General features: G+C 35.2%; 1 protein-coding gene across 2 annotated transcripts; it reads right to left on the bottom strand.

Annotated features, from left to right (window-relative positions):
• Nucleotides 1–1139: 1139 nt before the first annotated feature.
• On the bottom strand, nt 1140–5126 carry LOC108466730 (ABC transporter G family member 22-like). 2 transcript variants are annotated; one of them, XM_053024767.1, is made up of 12 exons: nt 4499–5126; nt 4106–4409; nt 3921–4009; nt 3624–3856; nt 3387–3542; nt 2971–3154; nt 2572–2880; nt 2199–2486; nt 1823–2107; nt 1629–1736; nt 1501–1524; nt 1140–1412 (listed from the first exon to the last, which is right to left on the bottom strand). In XM_053024767.1, exons 2-12 carry the CDS (start codon nt 4395–4397, stop codon nt 1380–1382), a joined length of 2001 nt encoding a protein of 666 aa, XP_052880727.1. In that variant the 5' UTR covers nt 4398–4409; nt 4499–5126; the 3' UTR covers nt 1140–1379. The 2 variants fall into 2 exon arrangements, with proteins under 2 accessions (XP_052880727.1, XP_017622590.2); XM_017767101.2 differs by having other exon boundaries at nt 1140–1524; nt 4499–5122.
• Nucleotides 5127–18072: the final 12946 nt, after the last annotated feature.

Below are 18072 nucleotides of genomic sequence, written 5' to 3'. Positions count from 1 at the left end.
CCTAAAGGTAGCTCGAGTGAATCCATGTTAGCTCTTGGGACTTAGCGGTATCACCAGGTAATTCGGACCCAAACCATAGCAATACTCAGAAATGGCTTAAGAGGATTAAAATCAGGAGTCCACGGTTGAACTGTGAGATATTGCCCAAGAACAATCCACGACCCCTGTGTAAGCACCTTCTCGTAATCTTCCAGACCATGAAATTTAACAAGAAAGTACTTGTTCTCAACATCAAAGGCTAGAAATCCTATTATACAAAAGCGTATAGGCCACACATTCCTACCCAACAATTTAACCATCATCGTTGTCGCCATATCTCTAACCAAAAATTTTTGGATTCCCTTGGAGATACTAATCATCGAAATCTCATTAATAGTAGACTTCATAATATCTCCATCTAAAAATTCCAGATCCATTTCACGTCCAGATTCAAGTGATCCACTGCCCACCAATTTATTCTTCCAAAACACCACCGGTGCTGGAGAGGAATCAATAGCCATAACACTAATCGTTTCAACAACCTTACCGCTATTTAGATCCGCATCCATCTCTTTTAATCTTACCTTTTTGGTGTTTCTATCCCCATTCGAAGGTACATCATTGCCATCGTCTACCATCATTGAAACTGAGGATTTCATTTCATAGAAGTTTTCTTTGTTCTTTTTTCCTTTTAGGTTTTTGAAAGCTATTATGATAGTTGAATCTTAATTACTCCAATTAAAAATCTAATATTGTACTTGATTCGGTCCAGTTTCAAAACCATCGATGTTAAGCCACTTTTTTCTCTTTTAACTTTAATGCTTTATTTATATTAGTCAATTTGAAGTTAAAATCCTAATTGAAAGAATTTATCTAGAAAAAGAATTTTAAATGACATCAGTATTTGGTTTTATTATGATGATCACGGATTGAGATTTGTGCTTAGGCTTTATTTTAATAGGGTCCATTTAATTTTTCATTTTAAATGAAATTTTATTTAGCATATTTAAATTTGACACCTACCCATTGAAAAATCCAAACGAAGGTGTGATGTTAAACGAGATGCTCCTATAAAGTTTGGTGTTGGCTATGATATGTTTATATCATCAGAAATTACTGCATTTGTTGCTAATGGTAGTTGAGTGAAGCAAAGAGATAGATGCTGAAGTGAAATTCATCAATTTCAACTTATTAAGGATTTTTTTTTACAATGTGAGCCTTTTCTTTTAATCCTACTTATTGGCTTGATAAAGCTGATGTTCACAAATCAAGATTGTTGAAAAATCTAGACTAATTTATTGTCATTAACTTCATTCTCCTTAAGAAAGCATAGGCTAGTATCTGATATCCGACGGTCATGGCTACCATAGTACCAACTTCCATGCCATCCCAATCGAGTCTCAATCCTTTGAAAGGGGACTTACATGATGAACCTGATTCAGCATCCAAACTGGTTGAGCAACCATAGTGAATCTTCAGTAACAGCCTATATGTATGATATGTAAATGAGATGTATCGTACCCATGACATAAAAACTGGAACTTTCTGCAACCAAAAACCATCAAAGGTCAGAATGTGATAAGCATGGTAAATTTGACCATCAACTATCCGCCTTTACTTTCATCTCAAGCAATAAGTACGAACCAAACCTGGATAAAGAATCCACCAGATAACATGGAAGTCATGATGATAACAGAAGCCAGAGTTGAGGCTTTTTTTACATCCATGAATGCCGCTCCTATAGTAAGGCCAAGGCCCTGCAAATTTTCAGACAAAAACTTGTCATCCTTGTCTATAAAATCTGTCACAAAGTGATTGGCGTTTGATTATTATAGTGGTTTACCTGGGCAGCAACAACACTTAAGAAAACTGTAAGCATTGTTAGAGAAAATGCTGTAAATGTTGACTTCAAGCCTGCCATGAGATAGACAATCACAAGGAACACTAAAGGCAAGATGAGATCCAAAGGAAGATCACTGATCATTCTGGCTAACAAATAGGCACTGAGCCTATACATGCCTACAGATCTTTCCTTAGCTAGCATCACTCTCTCTTGAGGGAATGTGAAAATGGCAGTAAACATTGGAAAGAATGCCCAAAACACCGAAATGAAGAATAACAGCCCTGCCTGCAACGATTGTAAATAACTACATTAGACATATATTTTACAAGATATAAGAAAATATACTCACTCACAAGCACATGTAACATATAGTTGCCTGATCCTGAAGTCCTTTAGGAGAGGAGGCATCAGAACGCCACCACAGTAAACCCATGACTATAGCAGTTGAAAAAACTTGCGTTATACGTATGCAGCTAAAGTATTCATGGCGTCTCTCCTTAAGCCCCCTTCGAAAAAGAATTGAGAACTGATCCCACCACGTTGCTCCCCATTCCATTGTACTCGACCTTGCCTTCATCCTAGGTTCAGCATCTATCAGTAGGGGTTTTATGAGCTTTGTCTTCCCCAACTTGGCTTCCTTCACTGCATAGGCTTCCACCAGATACTGCAGTGGTGAAAAAAAAATTAAAGATTGAGTGAGATGGTTTAAAGATATATGTGGACCTTCATTTTGGGTTGGGCATTCAGACCTCATGGACATCAACTTGGGAAAGCTCTCCATGTTTCATGTCAAGGCTGTTGTTTCTAGGGAAAAACTTGTCTTCCAAATCTGATGGAACTGATTTGTCTTTTATGTTCCCATTTGCCAAATCAATAAGAAATTCTGCTGGATTCATGGCTATCAATGGAGAACAGCCCATTGAAGAGAAATATAGCATGGCGTCCGAAGCCTTGCCAAAGTACAAGGAACTGCCTTTACCCAAGAGAATCAGCTTGTCAAACTTACTAAATAGTCTACTAGATGGCTGATGTATTGTAGTCACCACTGTCTTTCCAGACTACAAAAGCACAAGTAAAAAAAGCACTTAGCATACACCTTGAGATATATTACAAATCTTGGCAACCAACAAAAGCAAGTATTTTAATACCCGTGCAATGTTTCGTAACATCTTAACAATTTGAAGGGCAGTTGTTGAATCCAAACCTGAAGTTGGTTCATCTAATAATAGAAGTGATGGATTAAGAAGAATTTCATTGGCAATGCAGACCCTTTTCCTTTCACCACCAGAAATTCCCCTCAAAAATGTGCCACCAACCACTGTATTTTGGCACCTGAAATAAACATGCAATCCATGACTCGCAATAAACAAACTGCATACAATTTTTGACCATCTAATGAAGCAATTGGTAGTACTAGGAATGAATCAGTAAATACCAACTCCACTCTTATCATATGTGACTGAAATTAATTTGAATTTGTATCTTTTTAATAGCGAAAAACATTATAAATTTAGTCACAAACAAAACCGCATGCAATAAAAAGATTAAGGAAGAAAGCACGCACCTTTCAAGGCCTAGCTCGCTAATGACACAAGTAGCCCTTTCCTTCTTCTGCTGCATGGTTAAGGTATTTGGGAGACGGAGCAGAGCCGCATATGTTAGAGTTTCCTTGACTGTAAGATGAGGGAAGGCAACATCATCTTGGAGCACAAAGCCAATCCTGTTGCATTCAGTGCACATCAATAAGTAGTGGTTAAATTAGAATTTAACAACATATTTATGCAGTAACATATTTATGAACCTCCATTTGAGTGACTTGGAATACGGTTGATTATTGTAAGTAATGGTACCACTATCCAACTTTATTCTTCCACTGAGTAGATTAAGAAGAGTTGTCTTTCCACCTCCTGATGGTCCCATCAGAGCAAGAACCTCTCCTGGATGTACCAATCCAGTTATTCCATGAAGTATGTACTTGTTCGCATCGGGGGTTTTCTCACCTTTAACTGTTACTTTGTATGTGACATCTTCAAACTGCAAAAAAGTGAGAATCAGGACTATAACAAGAGCGCAACTATAGTCTGATACATTGTGTTACCTTTAGACATATTGGTAATGTAGGCTCGAATCCTAATTTCTTCCAAGTGTGCGATTCTGATTCTTCATCATCTGCCTCAGACAGACTCGCTGGATCATGTAAGGCGAGTTTTAATTTAAATGAAAAGCTAAAAGAACCACGAAAATTTTGGACGCAGATATTATTGTTATATTATTTACATTTACCCATAATTGGTAGAGATGAGCCATCAGGATGTAAGACAGATAAGTCTATATCATTGCTGGAAACTCCTATACTAACACAATCTATCTCAGCAACCGTGCTCTCCATATTCATCAAGAATCCGGTGCTCCATGACTTGGTGTCGCTTGTTGTTTTCTCCTCACAGCCATGCATCCCTTCCTGTATTTCATCTCCTGGCTGCTTAATCCTCATGATCGGATCCTTCTCAGTCACTGCCACCTTTGAATCCTCGAAATTCTGAATTTGACACTCAGAGTACTGCTTTCCTTCCATCACCACTAGAAACTGATCTCAAACAGGAAATGAAGCATATACCTTTGGTTTATGAGGAAACCTTAAAAACTTGGATCACTAATTCAGTTGTCTACAATTACCTGAGGAAAATGGAAATGAAAGCCAAGAGGGAATGAAACTTGCAGACAAAGTGACAGGGTTGTGATTTACGAAATACGATTTAGCTGATCAGATCTCGTGGAATGGGACTCTAGGAGAATGTTAAGTAATCCCGAAGATTATATAGGCAAAAAAAAAAAAAAAAACATATAAATGTTGCGTCGTAAGAAGGCTCATGAAGCTGTCCGAAACAATGACAGTCGCAATAAACAGGTGATTCCTCTACTATTTAATTTCCTTATTGTCCTGGCGAAAGCATCAATCATCATCTGGAAATGACGTGTTTTAGTTTTCCATTTTTTTCTTACCTACATCCATCATAAGTTTCATACTCCTAAACTCTGATTTCCATTGAACCCTGAGGACCATTTATGTTGTAATCAGTAATTGCTTGTGGGATCGTTGGAACAAGTGTTGCTTAAGCTCGAGTGCAAGTTGTTTGTCTATATAATAAAAAATCATAATTGGCATGCACAAGTTGTTCAATTCTGATTTTGTTAATATTCATTGACTCAGAAACAAAATTAATTTTGTAACCTTAAATTCAATGTGCAATCATGAACAACATAAAAAAATATATGCATTAAGTACATTACAACGAATAATAGTATCCTTTGAAATTCAGATTTGAAACTCTGAAATAATATTATCGTTTACTTTTACCTAAAAAGAATTTATAGTGCGGTAGTTTTTTTTTTTTTTTAATTAGTATATTTGATATACTACAAGTGAAGATGAAGGACAAATGTCAATTTTGTTAATACTTTTCTTTTTCTTTTTACTCTTACTTCTAGATTTTAAAACATTTATTTAAATTTAAAATATATTACAAAAATAATATATTTATGTGTAAAAATCATGTCAATTGAGCCTTAACTCGATTGGCATGAGTATTGTTATCAATACAAGAGGACATGAGTTTGAGTGTGTTGAAGTGCATTATCATTATATGGATTGGGGAGCATATATAACTAGGACTTATAATATTATGAAGTTTGATATATTTCGGGTTCTAATATTCATTATCAGTAAAATTTTATGTAATTTATAATTTTTATATTTATGAAAAAATACGTATTTTTCCCTTTGTTTTTTAATTATTGTTTCATTTATCTTCTTTGTTCTTTTATCTTAAAACATGTTATCATTATGATTCTTAACAAACTTTTTTTTTCAACATTCTATTTTTTGTTTTTTTTTTTAACTTTCTTTTTAAGTTCTTTTAGGTTGCAAAACTTTCCAAAAAAAAGAAAGCATGCCTACAATGCAGGAATTGAACCTATTCCCCTCAATTTCTTTCCTTCCTCATAAATTGCTCACCCGTTTCAAGAATTAATTAAATATTTGTTAGGAAACCTATAAACTCACTGATCACTACTGAAGAGAAAGTCAAAATTCAAGAGGAAACACTAGAAAAAGGGTTCAGACTTGCGCTAAATGCATAACTTGCCAGTCTTTAACCATTATGAAATATCATGTACTAGGAATCTTTTTAGTCGAACAAATTCATATATCTAACCAAATCATTTATGGCAATGTTTCAATTTTCTTCCTTCAATATTTTCTTTTTTGAGACTATATTTAGTATGAATCATTTTTATTAGGAATTTTTATGAAAAATGGGAGCAAAATATTAATATTAGGAATTCATGGTTTAACTTAATATTGTGTTGAAATTTTAATTTGTGGTATTGATTTTTCTTATGAAAATTGTATCGTAAATTACCTTATTGAATAGTTAAAATCAATTCATGAGTTAGTTAGAGTGAAGTTTCCACTTGAGAAATTTATAAAAAAAAATTAAAGAAAAAGTTAGAATTTCACCTTGCAACCAATCATGGGAGGAGAAATGTTAAGCTTCTTTTTTTTCTTTCTTTTAATTTCAGTGACAAAGGAGAAGCATATGTTATGGGCCATGGATCAAAGCCCGTGATTAATGCACACAAAGTGTCCCATGAAGGTCAATTGACTAAATGGAGCTCACTTGACCCACTTGAAGTGGCCCGATTCGTGATATATATGGAGAAGTCTTGGTGGCCAAGTGAAGCACTTAAGAAAAACTAGGGTTACCATGGTAACATGGAAATTTATCTTAGAAGATGTGTAATCTTAGGGGATCATGTAAATGTTGAAAAAATAATCTTGTTTGAAAAAGGTTTTCTTGAACAATGAAAAATAAAAATTATAAAAATTGACCCAGTTTATGATATTTATAGAAATAAAACTAGACCGAAATCGTACTTGTGTTTCGGATAGATGGATCCTTTTCATTCCCGACTTTCAACCAAACGATCTTCTCTACTATTCTCGTCCACGAATTACCTCGAGTGTGGGTTCGATCAAATCGAATCAAACACAGAAACTAGAAATAGTTTTCTTTTCTTTTGGGTTGAAAATGAAAATTCTCTTCTCAAATAGAAATTGCTAGAATCGTGATTCTGAAAAATATATCTAATTCTTAGAGAATAAAAGTTTCTCTATTTTTGGGTAGAATAGCGATATCTTAAAGTTGTGTTAATAAACCTACCAGTTGCATGTCATAATTTGCATGTGCATGCAAGTGATAGAAAACCGATGCGACTACCATGGTGTGCAAACTCGGTATTCAAATAAGATGGGCCATTGGTAGGGCATGTTAGTTGCGAACTAGATTGGAAGATGTGAAAGACCACTGGTAGGGCATGTTAGTTACTAACCAAATTGGCATGTATATTGGGTCTTTGGTAGGGCATGTTAGTTGCTAAGAAGCCTGGCGATATGGGTGCTACCATCGGTAGGGCATGTTAATTGTTAACGATTGTAAAAAGCCCTGAACTTATAGGAACACAAATGTGTTCGAAATAATGTGGAATATGATATTTGTTCTGATGTGTAAATATGAGATCCAAGGTTAGCACAAGGAAGGGCGAGAAAAATAGTAAGAAAATGTAAATTCTGATTTGTTGTTTGTAATGCATGTTATGTATATCTAAAGAGAGGAATGAGACTCTGAGTAGGAATGTATGATAATGTAATTATAGTGAATGATAATATTGCATGATAAGTGGTAAATCTTAATACTATTACTGAGTTGAATACGTAGAGTATCCACTAAGTTGTTGTGCTTGACATACAATATCCATCCTAGTGAAATTGAATTCGGTAGGCGTGTGAGTACCAGTTGATCAATATGTTTACGATGATAAGGGTAATACTTGGTAGCATTCATGTTCCTTAAGGTAAGTATCCGTTCTGTTGATGTTAAAGCAATTGTTTTATAGGAAAGTGGTTGCATATTGTATTTGACGGATGATAGAGTATGCCAAGGGATACTATCCACCAGGGATAGGTATCCACCATTATTATATGTAAGAGGGTAGAAAACAAATTATCTCAACGGAAAGTCTATTAACTTATTGTTATTTGTATATGTATATATACACCCAATCATTCTTGTTCATGGAATTTGTTTGGAAAGGGTTGAGCATTTTTATTGCTGGAGCCTACTAAGTTCTTTCAAACTTACTCATTTTCTTTCCATTTTTCCAGGTGGTACCTCAGCATAAAAGGGCTTGTAGAAGGGTTTTAGCCAAATAAAGCTATCTCTGTTGTGAGCCTCACCTATATTTGTTTTGTAACATGCATATACTTTTATTTTGGGTGGTTGGCGTGTAGCTTTGTTTGTAGCCAAGATTTGTAATAATTTATATCTTTCACCAAATCACTATTTTAATAGAATATTTATGCACTCTTGAAGTATAGGTTAAACCTTTGTGAATTATGGTTTATGATATCTTCTTTTAATTGTATACGACAAGCTGATTTTAAACAATGTTTAACTGCCAGTGATGCACTTTAAACTTTTGTGTGGGAAATAGCTCACCTTGCGTTTTAAATAACCTGTCGAGTTTTGTAAGGCTTTCACCAAAAATTTGTTTTCAATTTTGTTTTATATTATATGGCGTATCGCTAATTTAATTATTTTGTCATTTAATTTTTTTAGGTTAACACCCTAGTTCAGTGGGTAAATGCCGAAACTTCAATAAGAGTACAAGCTAAGTTTAAACCTGCTTTCAGTGTAACGCCTCAGTCCACCAGCAGGGGTTAAGGTGTTACAAGTTTTGTATCAGAGGCTAGGTTGAGACGATTCTCGTAAAACCAAAGGTTAAGTCATGCCTCGATATATTTGTTACATATTTCTAGCTAGTCTCTTGTAGTTTTGCTAAACCGTGTTTATGTATGTAGTTTAGAATGTCTTTGAATTCACATGATGCTATTGGTGAAGGAATGAAAAGTAATATTCCTCAGACTTGTGATTCGGAACCTTCGGCTGATCAATGGGCAACTAGAAATGTTACGAGAGGTGCTTTTGTCCAAATGATGGAATGATGGTTTGAATAATTTATGAGAGCTACTCATGTGCCTCCACCCAAACCTCAGCCTTAGTCAAATGCTGCTCCACCAAGGGCACCTATTCCAACTATACTAGCTGTGAACTAGTTTTGAGGAGATCCTGTGGGGGAGATACATAAGTGTGGTGCTAAGGAATTTCTTGAGGTTAAGGGTGATGACCCTGTCACAACAAATAGTGGCTATCTTGCGTAGGAATGGTGATGGAAAAGCTGAAATGTACACCAACAGATAGTCTATTATGCGTTGTTTCTTTATTGGAGGTAGAGGCATATCAATGGTAGGAGAGGTTGCTAAGTGTGACCCCAAAAGAAGAAATATTCCAGGAGTTCTTTTTATTTAAATTCAGAGAGAAATATGTGAGTTTCATGTATGTGGAATAAATGAAGAAAGAATTTATATATATAAGACAAGGACAATTGACTGTAATGGAATATAAGTGAGAGTTCATTAGATTTAGTTGATATGTGAGGGATATTTTCCAGACTAAAGTATCTTTGTACGATAAATTGAGTGGGACTTAAGGGATGAAATCTGCACCTTGGTAGCAACTTGAGAAGTTCAGAGTGTAGCATCCATGATAGCTAAGGCTCACAAGATGGAAATGATTGTTCAAGCTAGAAGTAGAGGGAAGGAGAAATAAATAAATGAGTGTGAGAATGTTGAACTGCTCCCTATCAGAAATTTTAAGAAGCTTAAAGATGTGAAGAACCTTTTCTATGAGCCAGTAAAAGATTCTTATATGATCGGAAGTCGTCGTGATAGTAATGAGTGTTGGACTACACCTATGGTCAGTTCTGGTCTAAAGAACGAGTAAAGGTTGTGAAGTGTAGCAAAAGACATGCGGTGTATGTAACACCCCAAACCCGGCCTAGACATTATGGCCGAATTTGACGTGTTACATTGAAGTGTTTTAGCAAAAACCGTGTTTTCATTGAAAACCCTTCTTAAATAAAAGAAACCTTAATTAACTTAAAAATAAACACACTTTTCAGTTTTGAAAGCCTTGTTTAAAACATTTGATTTAAGTAAACTTATCATTTAAAAATTAAGTTGCGAAAACATAGAAAACATACTATAATTCAGGAACCCATGTTCAACTTCTCGTAATTATAATGAAAATAACAATACTTCTAGTACTAATAGCATATTGAAAACCTTATTACAATTTGGTCTGAAACATACTTAATAAAATAAAACTTATAAGCTTAAAAAAAAGTCAAAATTTTTCTTGCTAGCTGGCCACCCAGAGTCCCTCCAAACATCAAACCGTCTACTCAGCATCACCTGAAAATAAAATAAAAGAGGGGGTGAGTTTTCACAAACTCAGTGTGTACAACCCTCGACGGAAAACAAGCATTAAAAAATCATCATACATCAAACATGCAATGCAATCCCATTCAAATTATCCATCTGCTACACACTAGCTCCATCCCTCATCACACCATGTGGGGATATAAATATCGACCCACCCAGCCCACACACCAATGGTAGCCCGATTGCGGAACTACCTTCATTTACATATTGGGCTTTAAAAGCCGTCGGTGGATCTACGATTTTCAGGCAACCATGCGATCCTCATATACTTCCTCTGTACCATAATTCCCACCCCGTATGTAACCTAAGTAGAACATCATATGTATGCATGTCACATCCACAAAGCTTACATTCAACACCTAAGGGTATTTTGGTCATTTTCACCCTTAGGGGCATTTCGATAATTTTCCCTTAATTATGGTTTTCACTTACCTTGGCCCATGAACAAGCCCCGCGAACTAAGGTGAACGAATACTATGCATCAAGTAGGATTCCAGAGAAGAGGAGGTGGGTCATTAAGACTGCTTAAGTACCAAGCTCTCCCTAGATTCAACCCTAAACATGCATATACCGGTTACCACACCTTAACCCTATGACTTGTCCACGGTCTCAATTAATTTATTAAGTTTTATGTAGTTATCATATACTAGGCCCAATACCCCTACATACATGCATATAGCCCACTAGGCCCAATCTTATTCAAATGGCCCATCTGGCCCAATTCACATTCATATGGCCCACTAAGCCCAATTCACATTCATATGGCCCATTAGGCCCAAATCATATTATATTCATGCTCACATACAAATTTCCTAATACATAGTATCACTTATCAATCCTTGCCTATTATGGGCCCAACAACTCATCAGGCCCATTTAGCCCATTCCGGCCCATTTGGCCAATTCTCAACCCAAGTCCACGGAATCACCCATGGGTCTCAGGCAACCTATTGGTTTCCTCTCCATGAGTGTTCGTGCACTCGTGTCACTACCGTAGCCCTACTTTCTGCTTTTCGGCATTTCAGTTTTTCGACTTTTTGGCATTTCAGCTTTTTTCGATTCATTGTGTGTGTGCAGTGTATGTACACACCTGGTAGGCAAGCGTGCTGCGATTTCCTTAGCCCAAACCTACAATTGATATCACTCAAAGATAAATCTCACATACTTATCGAATACTTTACCAAAAGCCGAAATCTCACCTTAACCTTACCTTGTGCGATAAGTATAACAACCCCTTCACTAACCACGATCAACTCCTAGATCTGCACCAATTGTAACTATTAAAACTAGAATAATAGGTGACTCGTATCCAATACAAGTCCCCTTACCTTACTATGGCTATTCGGCCAACCTTAGCCAATGGATGAGGAATACTTACTAAAACCACAACACCTAAGAGGAAATTCAGCAATGAGCTAAGATCCGAGATCCGATACTAATTCCCTACCACAATTGATTAGAAAGAGTGAGGGAAAATATTCGATACTTAGCAAAGAAACCTATTGGGAGAATAACACTTACACTAGATTTGACCGAAGTAGAAGGAGTAGTGATTGCACCAAGGGTATTCGGCCAAAGAGGTTCCAAGGAAAAAGAAAGAAAAGTCAACAATAAGGTAGAGGAAGAATAGAATTTGGCACAATGAAAGAGAAAAAGAAAAGAAAGGCAAAGGGTTTTCGACTTTTAGAGAAAAGAGTTTTGGTTAACAGGGTGAAGGAAATTCGGTCATTAGCTTCATACCCTAGCATTCAGTACCTATTTATAAGCCTTATAGCCGAATTTTCCCATGCCCAATTCCCCATTCGGCTCCATCACTTCTCCCTTCTCATCTCCTCGTTTTTCTCCCTGATAACCCCTTGATCCTTTCCTTAATTTTCTCTCCTGAACACTTCCTTTGGAGTCCACTTTCACACCACTTCCATCCTTCTAGAAGGTCAAAATTAAACTTCTAAAAACACTAAGCTAGTATTTGAACCTTGGACCTCCTTGCTAGCTATTAATGCCACCTCCCTACACTCTAAGTGGCGTCACTTAGCCACTCCTTTACTAGGCTCTTTGCTGCTATTTTTCCCCATCTTTATTTAAAAGCCTAACTACTTGCCAACCTTGATTCTTTTAATAATTAACTTATAATTTCTTCTACCCCTTAATTCGAACTCAAACCTTGACCAAGACCTACCTTTGCGTAATTAGCACTTAACCGGAATTATTAAGCACAAAAAGAAAAATTTAAGATTTCAGGATTTTTGGGGCGTTACAGTGTAACTAGATAGCTTGATATCTTCTGTGAGTATCCAGTTAGTGTTAGTCATCTGTAAGTTTCCTCCAAGTCTTTGTATAATGTTAAGTTCTAGTTGTCATAGTTATAGTTGATTAATTCAGGTAAAATCTTCCTTAGGATATATGGTAAGCGGTTGCATGTCATCATCTACATGTGCATGTAAGTGACAGGAAATAGACATGACTTCCTTGGTGTGAAAACTTGGTATTCAGATAAGAAGGGCACTAGTAGGGCATGTTAGGTTTTAACCAGATGGGCGATTAAGATGGGCCACTGGTAGGGCATGTTAGTTCCTTAAGGTAAGAATTTGTTCTATTGATGTTAAGGCAATTTTTCTCTAGGAAAGTGGTTGCATATTGTATTTGACAGATGATAGAATTTGCTAGGGGATACTATCTGCCAGGGATAGGTATCCACCATTTTCGTATGTAAGAGGGTAAAAGCCCAATTGCCTTTACGAGAAGTTTGTTAACTTATTGTTGTTTGTATATGTATATATACTCCCAATCATTCCTATTCATGAAATTTGTTTGGAAAGGGTTGAACATTTTTATTACTGAAGCTCACTAAGTTCTTTTAAACTTATTTTCCCTTTTTCTAGGTGGTACCTTGGCGTAAAAGGGCTTGTAAAAGGGACTCAGCCAAGAAAAGTGACCTTTATTATGAGCCTCGCCTATGTTTGTTTTATAACATGTATATACTTTCATTTTGGGTGGGTGGCGTGTAGCTCTATTTTGTAACCAATATTTGCAATAATTTATATCTTTCATCAAATAATTATTTTAAGAGAATGCTTACACACTCTTGAAGTATAAGTTAAACCTTTGTGAATTATGGTTTATGAGATCATCTTTTAATCGTTTACGCCAAGCTGATTTAAGCGATGTTTAACTACCAGTGATGCACTTTAAACTTTTGTGTGAGAAATAACTTACCTTGCGGTTTATATAAACCTCTCTACTTTTGTAAGGCATCTGAACATACATTTTCAATTATGTTTTATATTATATGGCATATCCCTAATTTAATTGTTTTGTTGGGGTTAATGCTCGGGTTCAGTGGGTATACGCCGAAACCTTAATAAGAGTACGAATTGTAACACCCCTATCCCGTAACCGTCGCCGAAATAGGTAAGGGGCATTACCGGACTTGTAACTCACGTCAGAACAGTAAAATTTTGAACTTTTTCTTGAATTAAAGATCGTTCATTTAAATAAGTACTAAGCACAGCCAAAGGTAAAATTTAAACTTCACTAAGTAAACATTCAAAAGATGCCATTTTCGCATGGCTTATATACATTAACCAAAAATATTCTTCCGCCACTAGTCTATTCTATACATGCCATAAAATAGTTCTAAACATAGCAGTAACAAGCGGTGGATAGTGATAGTGTGACTAGTTCTTGACGATCCCCGAGCACAGTAGCTTCGCAATGAGACCTATAAGACGGAGGAAGCAGAGTAAGCGGAGTAAGCATTACAATGCTTAGTAAGTTTTAAGCAGTGTCAACAGATAACAATCAAATTATAACATAGTTGTTCGTATTTTATTTCACTCTTCCTTCGGGCATACCATCCCTTTACCGAATATGCACATCTCATCATATACAATAGGCAGATAAACTCTCACATAAAAGTGAGCTTATGTGACATAGATATATCGTATGATTTCACATAACCTCTCACACTAATCCGATGTCACATAATCATAGGAATAGTCCCATAGATTGCTCTCGTATGCATCATATATAAACTTGGAGTACATACCTGTTTAACTTTTCGCATTGAATATATTTATAAGCAATTCTTATTACGAAGTCTTACCCGGACATAATCTCCACACGTAGTCATCGGGTCTTACCCGGACATAATCTCCACACGTAGTCATCGGGTCTTACCCGAACATAATCTCCACACGTAGTCATCGGGTCTCACCCGGAATATATTTCCAAGTTTCATGTACATTTAATCACATGTTACAACATTCACATTAGCCATTCGGCTTTACCACATATTCATATCTCATACATATTTCACATTCGCCATTTGGCTTTACGAAATATACATATCTCATATATATTTCACATTAGCCGTTCGACTTTACCACATATACATATCACACATATATTTCACATTAGCCATTCGGCTTTACCACATATACATATCTCATATATATTTCACATTAGCCATTCGGCTTTACCACATATACATATCTCATATATATTTCGCATTAGCCATTCGGCTTTACCACATATACATATCTCAGACATATTTCACATTCGCCATTCGGCTTTACCACATCTACATATCACACATATATTTCACATGAGCCATTCGGCTTTACCACATATACATATCTCATATATATTTCACATTAGCCATTCGGCTTTACCATATATACATATCTTATATATATTTCACATTGGCCATTCGGCTTTACCACATATACATATCTTATATATATTTCACATTAGCCATTCGGCTTTACCACATATACATATCTCACATATATTTCACATTAGCCATTCGGCTTTACCACATATACATATCTCATGCATATTTCACATTCGCCATTCGGCTTTACCACATCTACATATCACACATATATTTCACATTAGCCATTCGGCTTTACCACATATACATATCTCATATATATTTCACATTAGCCATTCGGCTTTACCACATATACATATCTCATACATATATATATTTATCTTGTACATCAATTTCAGCCATAGCTTATAAGCAACTCAAATAGTTTGATCAATGTTTACAACAAATTCACATATTCACCACAAGCTGTTTTCCTGAGCAATAGTCACTAAATTATTTATAACTGGAGCTACAAAACTCAAAATCAATTGCCGTTAATTTTCCCTGAATATAGACTCATATATCTTCCATCCATAAAATTTTCAGAATTTTAGATTTGGCCAATCAATACCAGATTTTTCTTAAAGTTTCCCCTGTTTCACTGTTTGACTAATCTGACCACTCTTCACTACGAATCAAATTTTTCATTGTACAGAATTCATAATGTGTTCTATTTGATTTCATTTGAAACTAGACTCATTAAGGAGTCTAAGCATATAAATCTTATCTTATAACCATTTTTGTACAAATTATAGTGATTTTCCAAAAACAGAACAGGGGATTTCGGAGTCATTCTGACACTGTCCCACACAACTTTAAATATCTCTTTATAGGAAATTTCTTTGCTTCCACGGTCTCTTTTATAAGAAACTAGACCAACTAAGCTTTGATTACATATTTTACTCAGCCTATAATTCCACACCAACAATTTATAGTGATTTTCTAAAATCACATTACTGCTGCTGTCCAAGCAAATTATTACAATTTTCTCTTAAATTTCCAAGTCCAAACACTTATGAACTTACCATTTGAGTTTAAGACATATCATGGCCACATCATATATTATTAAATCAACTCATTATGTCCTATTATGATTGAATTTACTCAACGTTTAATCGCTTAAAACTTACCTCGGAAGTGGTCGACGATTAGATGTCCACGGCTATTCGTTTACTTTCTCTTTTCCCCTATCCGACTTTGTTCCTCTTTGCTCTTAAGCTTAAGTAAAACAATAGATTTTCTTAAGTACTTAACTAATATTATTCACTTAACAATCACATATCATTTAATCTTTGATTGACCAATTTAACACATACCAAAATCCAATCATACATCTAACCTTTATCTCAATACCAAACCGAGTTATAAGATCATACATTATACTAAGCATATCATTAAACATACCTATTCAATTTAGCTAATTTCATAGCCGATTAATCACCTTACCCCACATTACTCAATGCTGACTATTTACCCAACATCACAAGCATAATCACCATGAAACTTACCTTAATACACATTTTATCCCATTGCCGAATATATATATATATATCATCAAACAAATCAACTAGTTTAGCATTCAAATTCTTCTAACCATTCCTCAATCATTTACTCAATGAACAACAATCCAAGCACATCAAAGCATAGTCGAATGTATCATTCTTCTTAAATTCAAAAATAAATGCATGGGCTAACTTCAAAATCTATTTAACAACTCAACTTTATAAACACATATTCGGCTAGGAAGAAAGATTGATAATTTAACAACCTTAGCTTAACATATAATTTGTTGTGACACATCTTTAAGCATTCTTTTATTCCATCAACTCAAAACACATTCATCCCTCTCAATAACTAAACTCATATTCGGCAATGGCCTCCAATATAGTGACCGAATCTTCTCAACTAGCACCTAGTGTACACACATGATCATTTGTTTGATTCAAGCACCTATCCACCAAAAATTCATCCAAATTAACAAGAACAACAACCACATTCTTTGTTATCTACCATGACTGAAACCCATATTCATTCACCAAATATCAAAAATTTATCATCAATTTGACATATAAGGACATAACCAAATGTTTCTTGCAACACAAACTCAAAAATTAACACATGGGTCATGTTATGAGCACCAAAACAAACTCATCTTCACAAAAATTCCAAAAGAATCACATGATATCATACCTTAATCCCCCCCCCCCACACAAGATGGCCGAATGCCTTAGGTGTGCTTTCTTCCATTTCTTGGTTAATTTCGGCTTGAGAGAGGTAGGAGAAGAAGATGAACATTTTTTTTTCTTTTCTTTTCTTTTCTTTCTTCCATTCACGGCAATGGAGGGGGGGGCCAACCACACACATTTTTTTTTGTCATCATTTACCATCCCATTATTATTTTATCATTTCTAACATAAACCATTAACACGACATGTTTTATGACATGTTTTGTCCATCACCCTTTGTCATGGCCGGCCACTAGTAATTAAATAGGAAAAATTGACATGCAAGTCCACCCCTTTGATTACATGCACTAATAGATCCTTATAGATTAACCTATCACATTTCAAAAGTGTGACACATAAGTCCTATTGACTAAATTCACATGCAATTTACTAAATCGAAGCTTAAAACTTCCACACATTCATAATCACATATTTTAGACAATAAATATCATATTCAAATAATTTGGTGACTCGGTTTAGCGGTCCCGAAACCGCTTTCCGACTAGGGTCACTTTAGGGCTGTCACACGAATTAAGTTTAAACCTGCTTTCAGTGTAACGCTTCAGTTCACTAGTAGGGGTTGGGGGTGTTACAAAAACCCTATGTGGAGATAATAGTCTAGAATTTAAAATATACATGCGCACTAAATAATGAATTACATTAAATATCTAGGAATCACAACTTTGACAAAACTACTTTATCATTCATAATAATAAAATACTCTCACATATTCATTCGCATACATTCCCCTAAACATGCATACAATTATGAGAATATCATATCCTATCAAATATAATCATATATGTAAAGAAGAGAAAGTTTCGATCTCAGTTTACACTATAAACATAGCACAACTATAAATTTGATACCAATTATTGGAAAAAAAAATCATGTTTGAAAATGATTTTTTTACACAACAGAAAATGAAAATTTTAAAAATCGATTCAGTTTGTGATATTTATAGCAATAAA

This window comes from Gossypium arboreum, chromosome 2 (genome assembly GCF_025698485.1).
Source record: "Gossypium arboreum isolate Shixiya-1 chromosome 2, ASM2569848v2, whole genome shotgun sequence".
Classification (NCBI taxonomy): domain Eukaryota; kingdom Viridiplantae; phylum Streptophyta; class Magnoliopsida; order Malvales; family Malvaceae; genus Gossypium; species Gossypium arboreum.
This window is presented reverse-complemented; position numbering and strand designations above follow the sequence as displayed.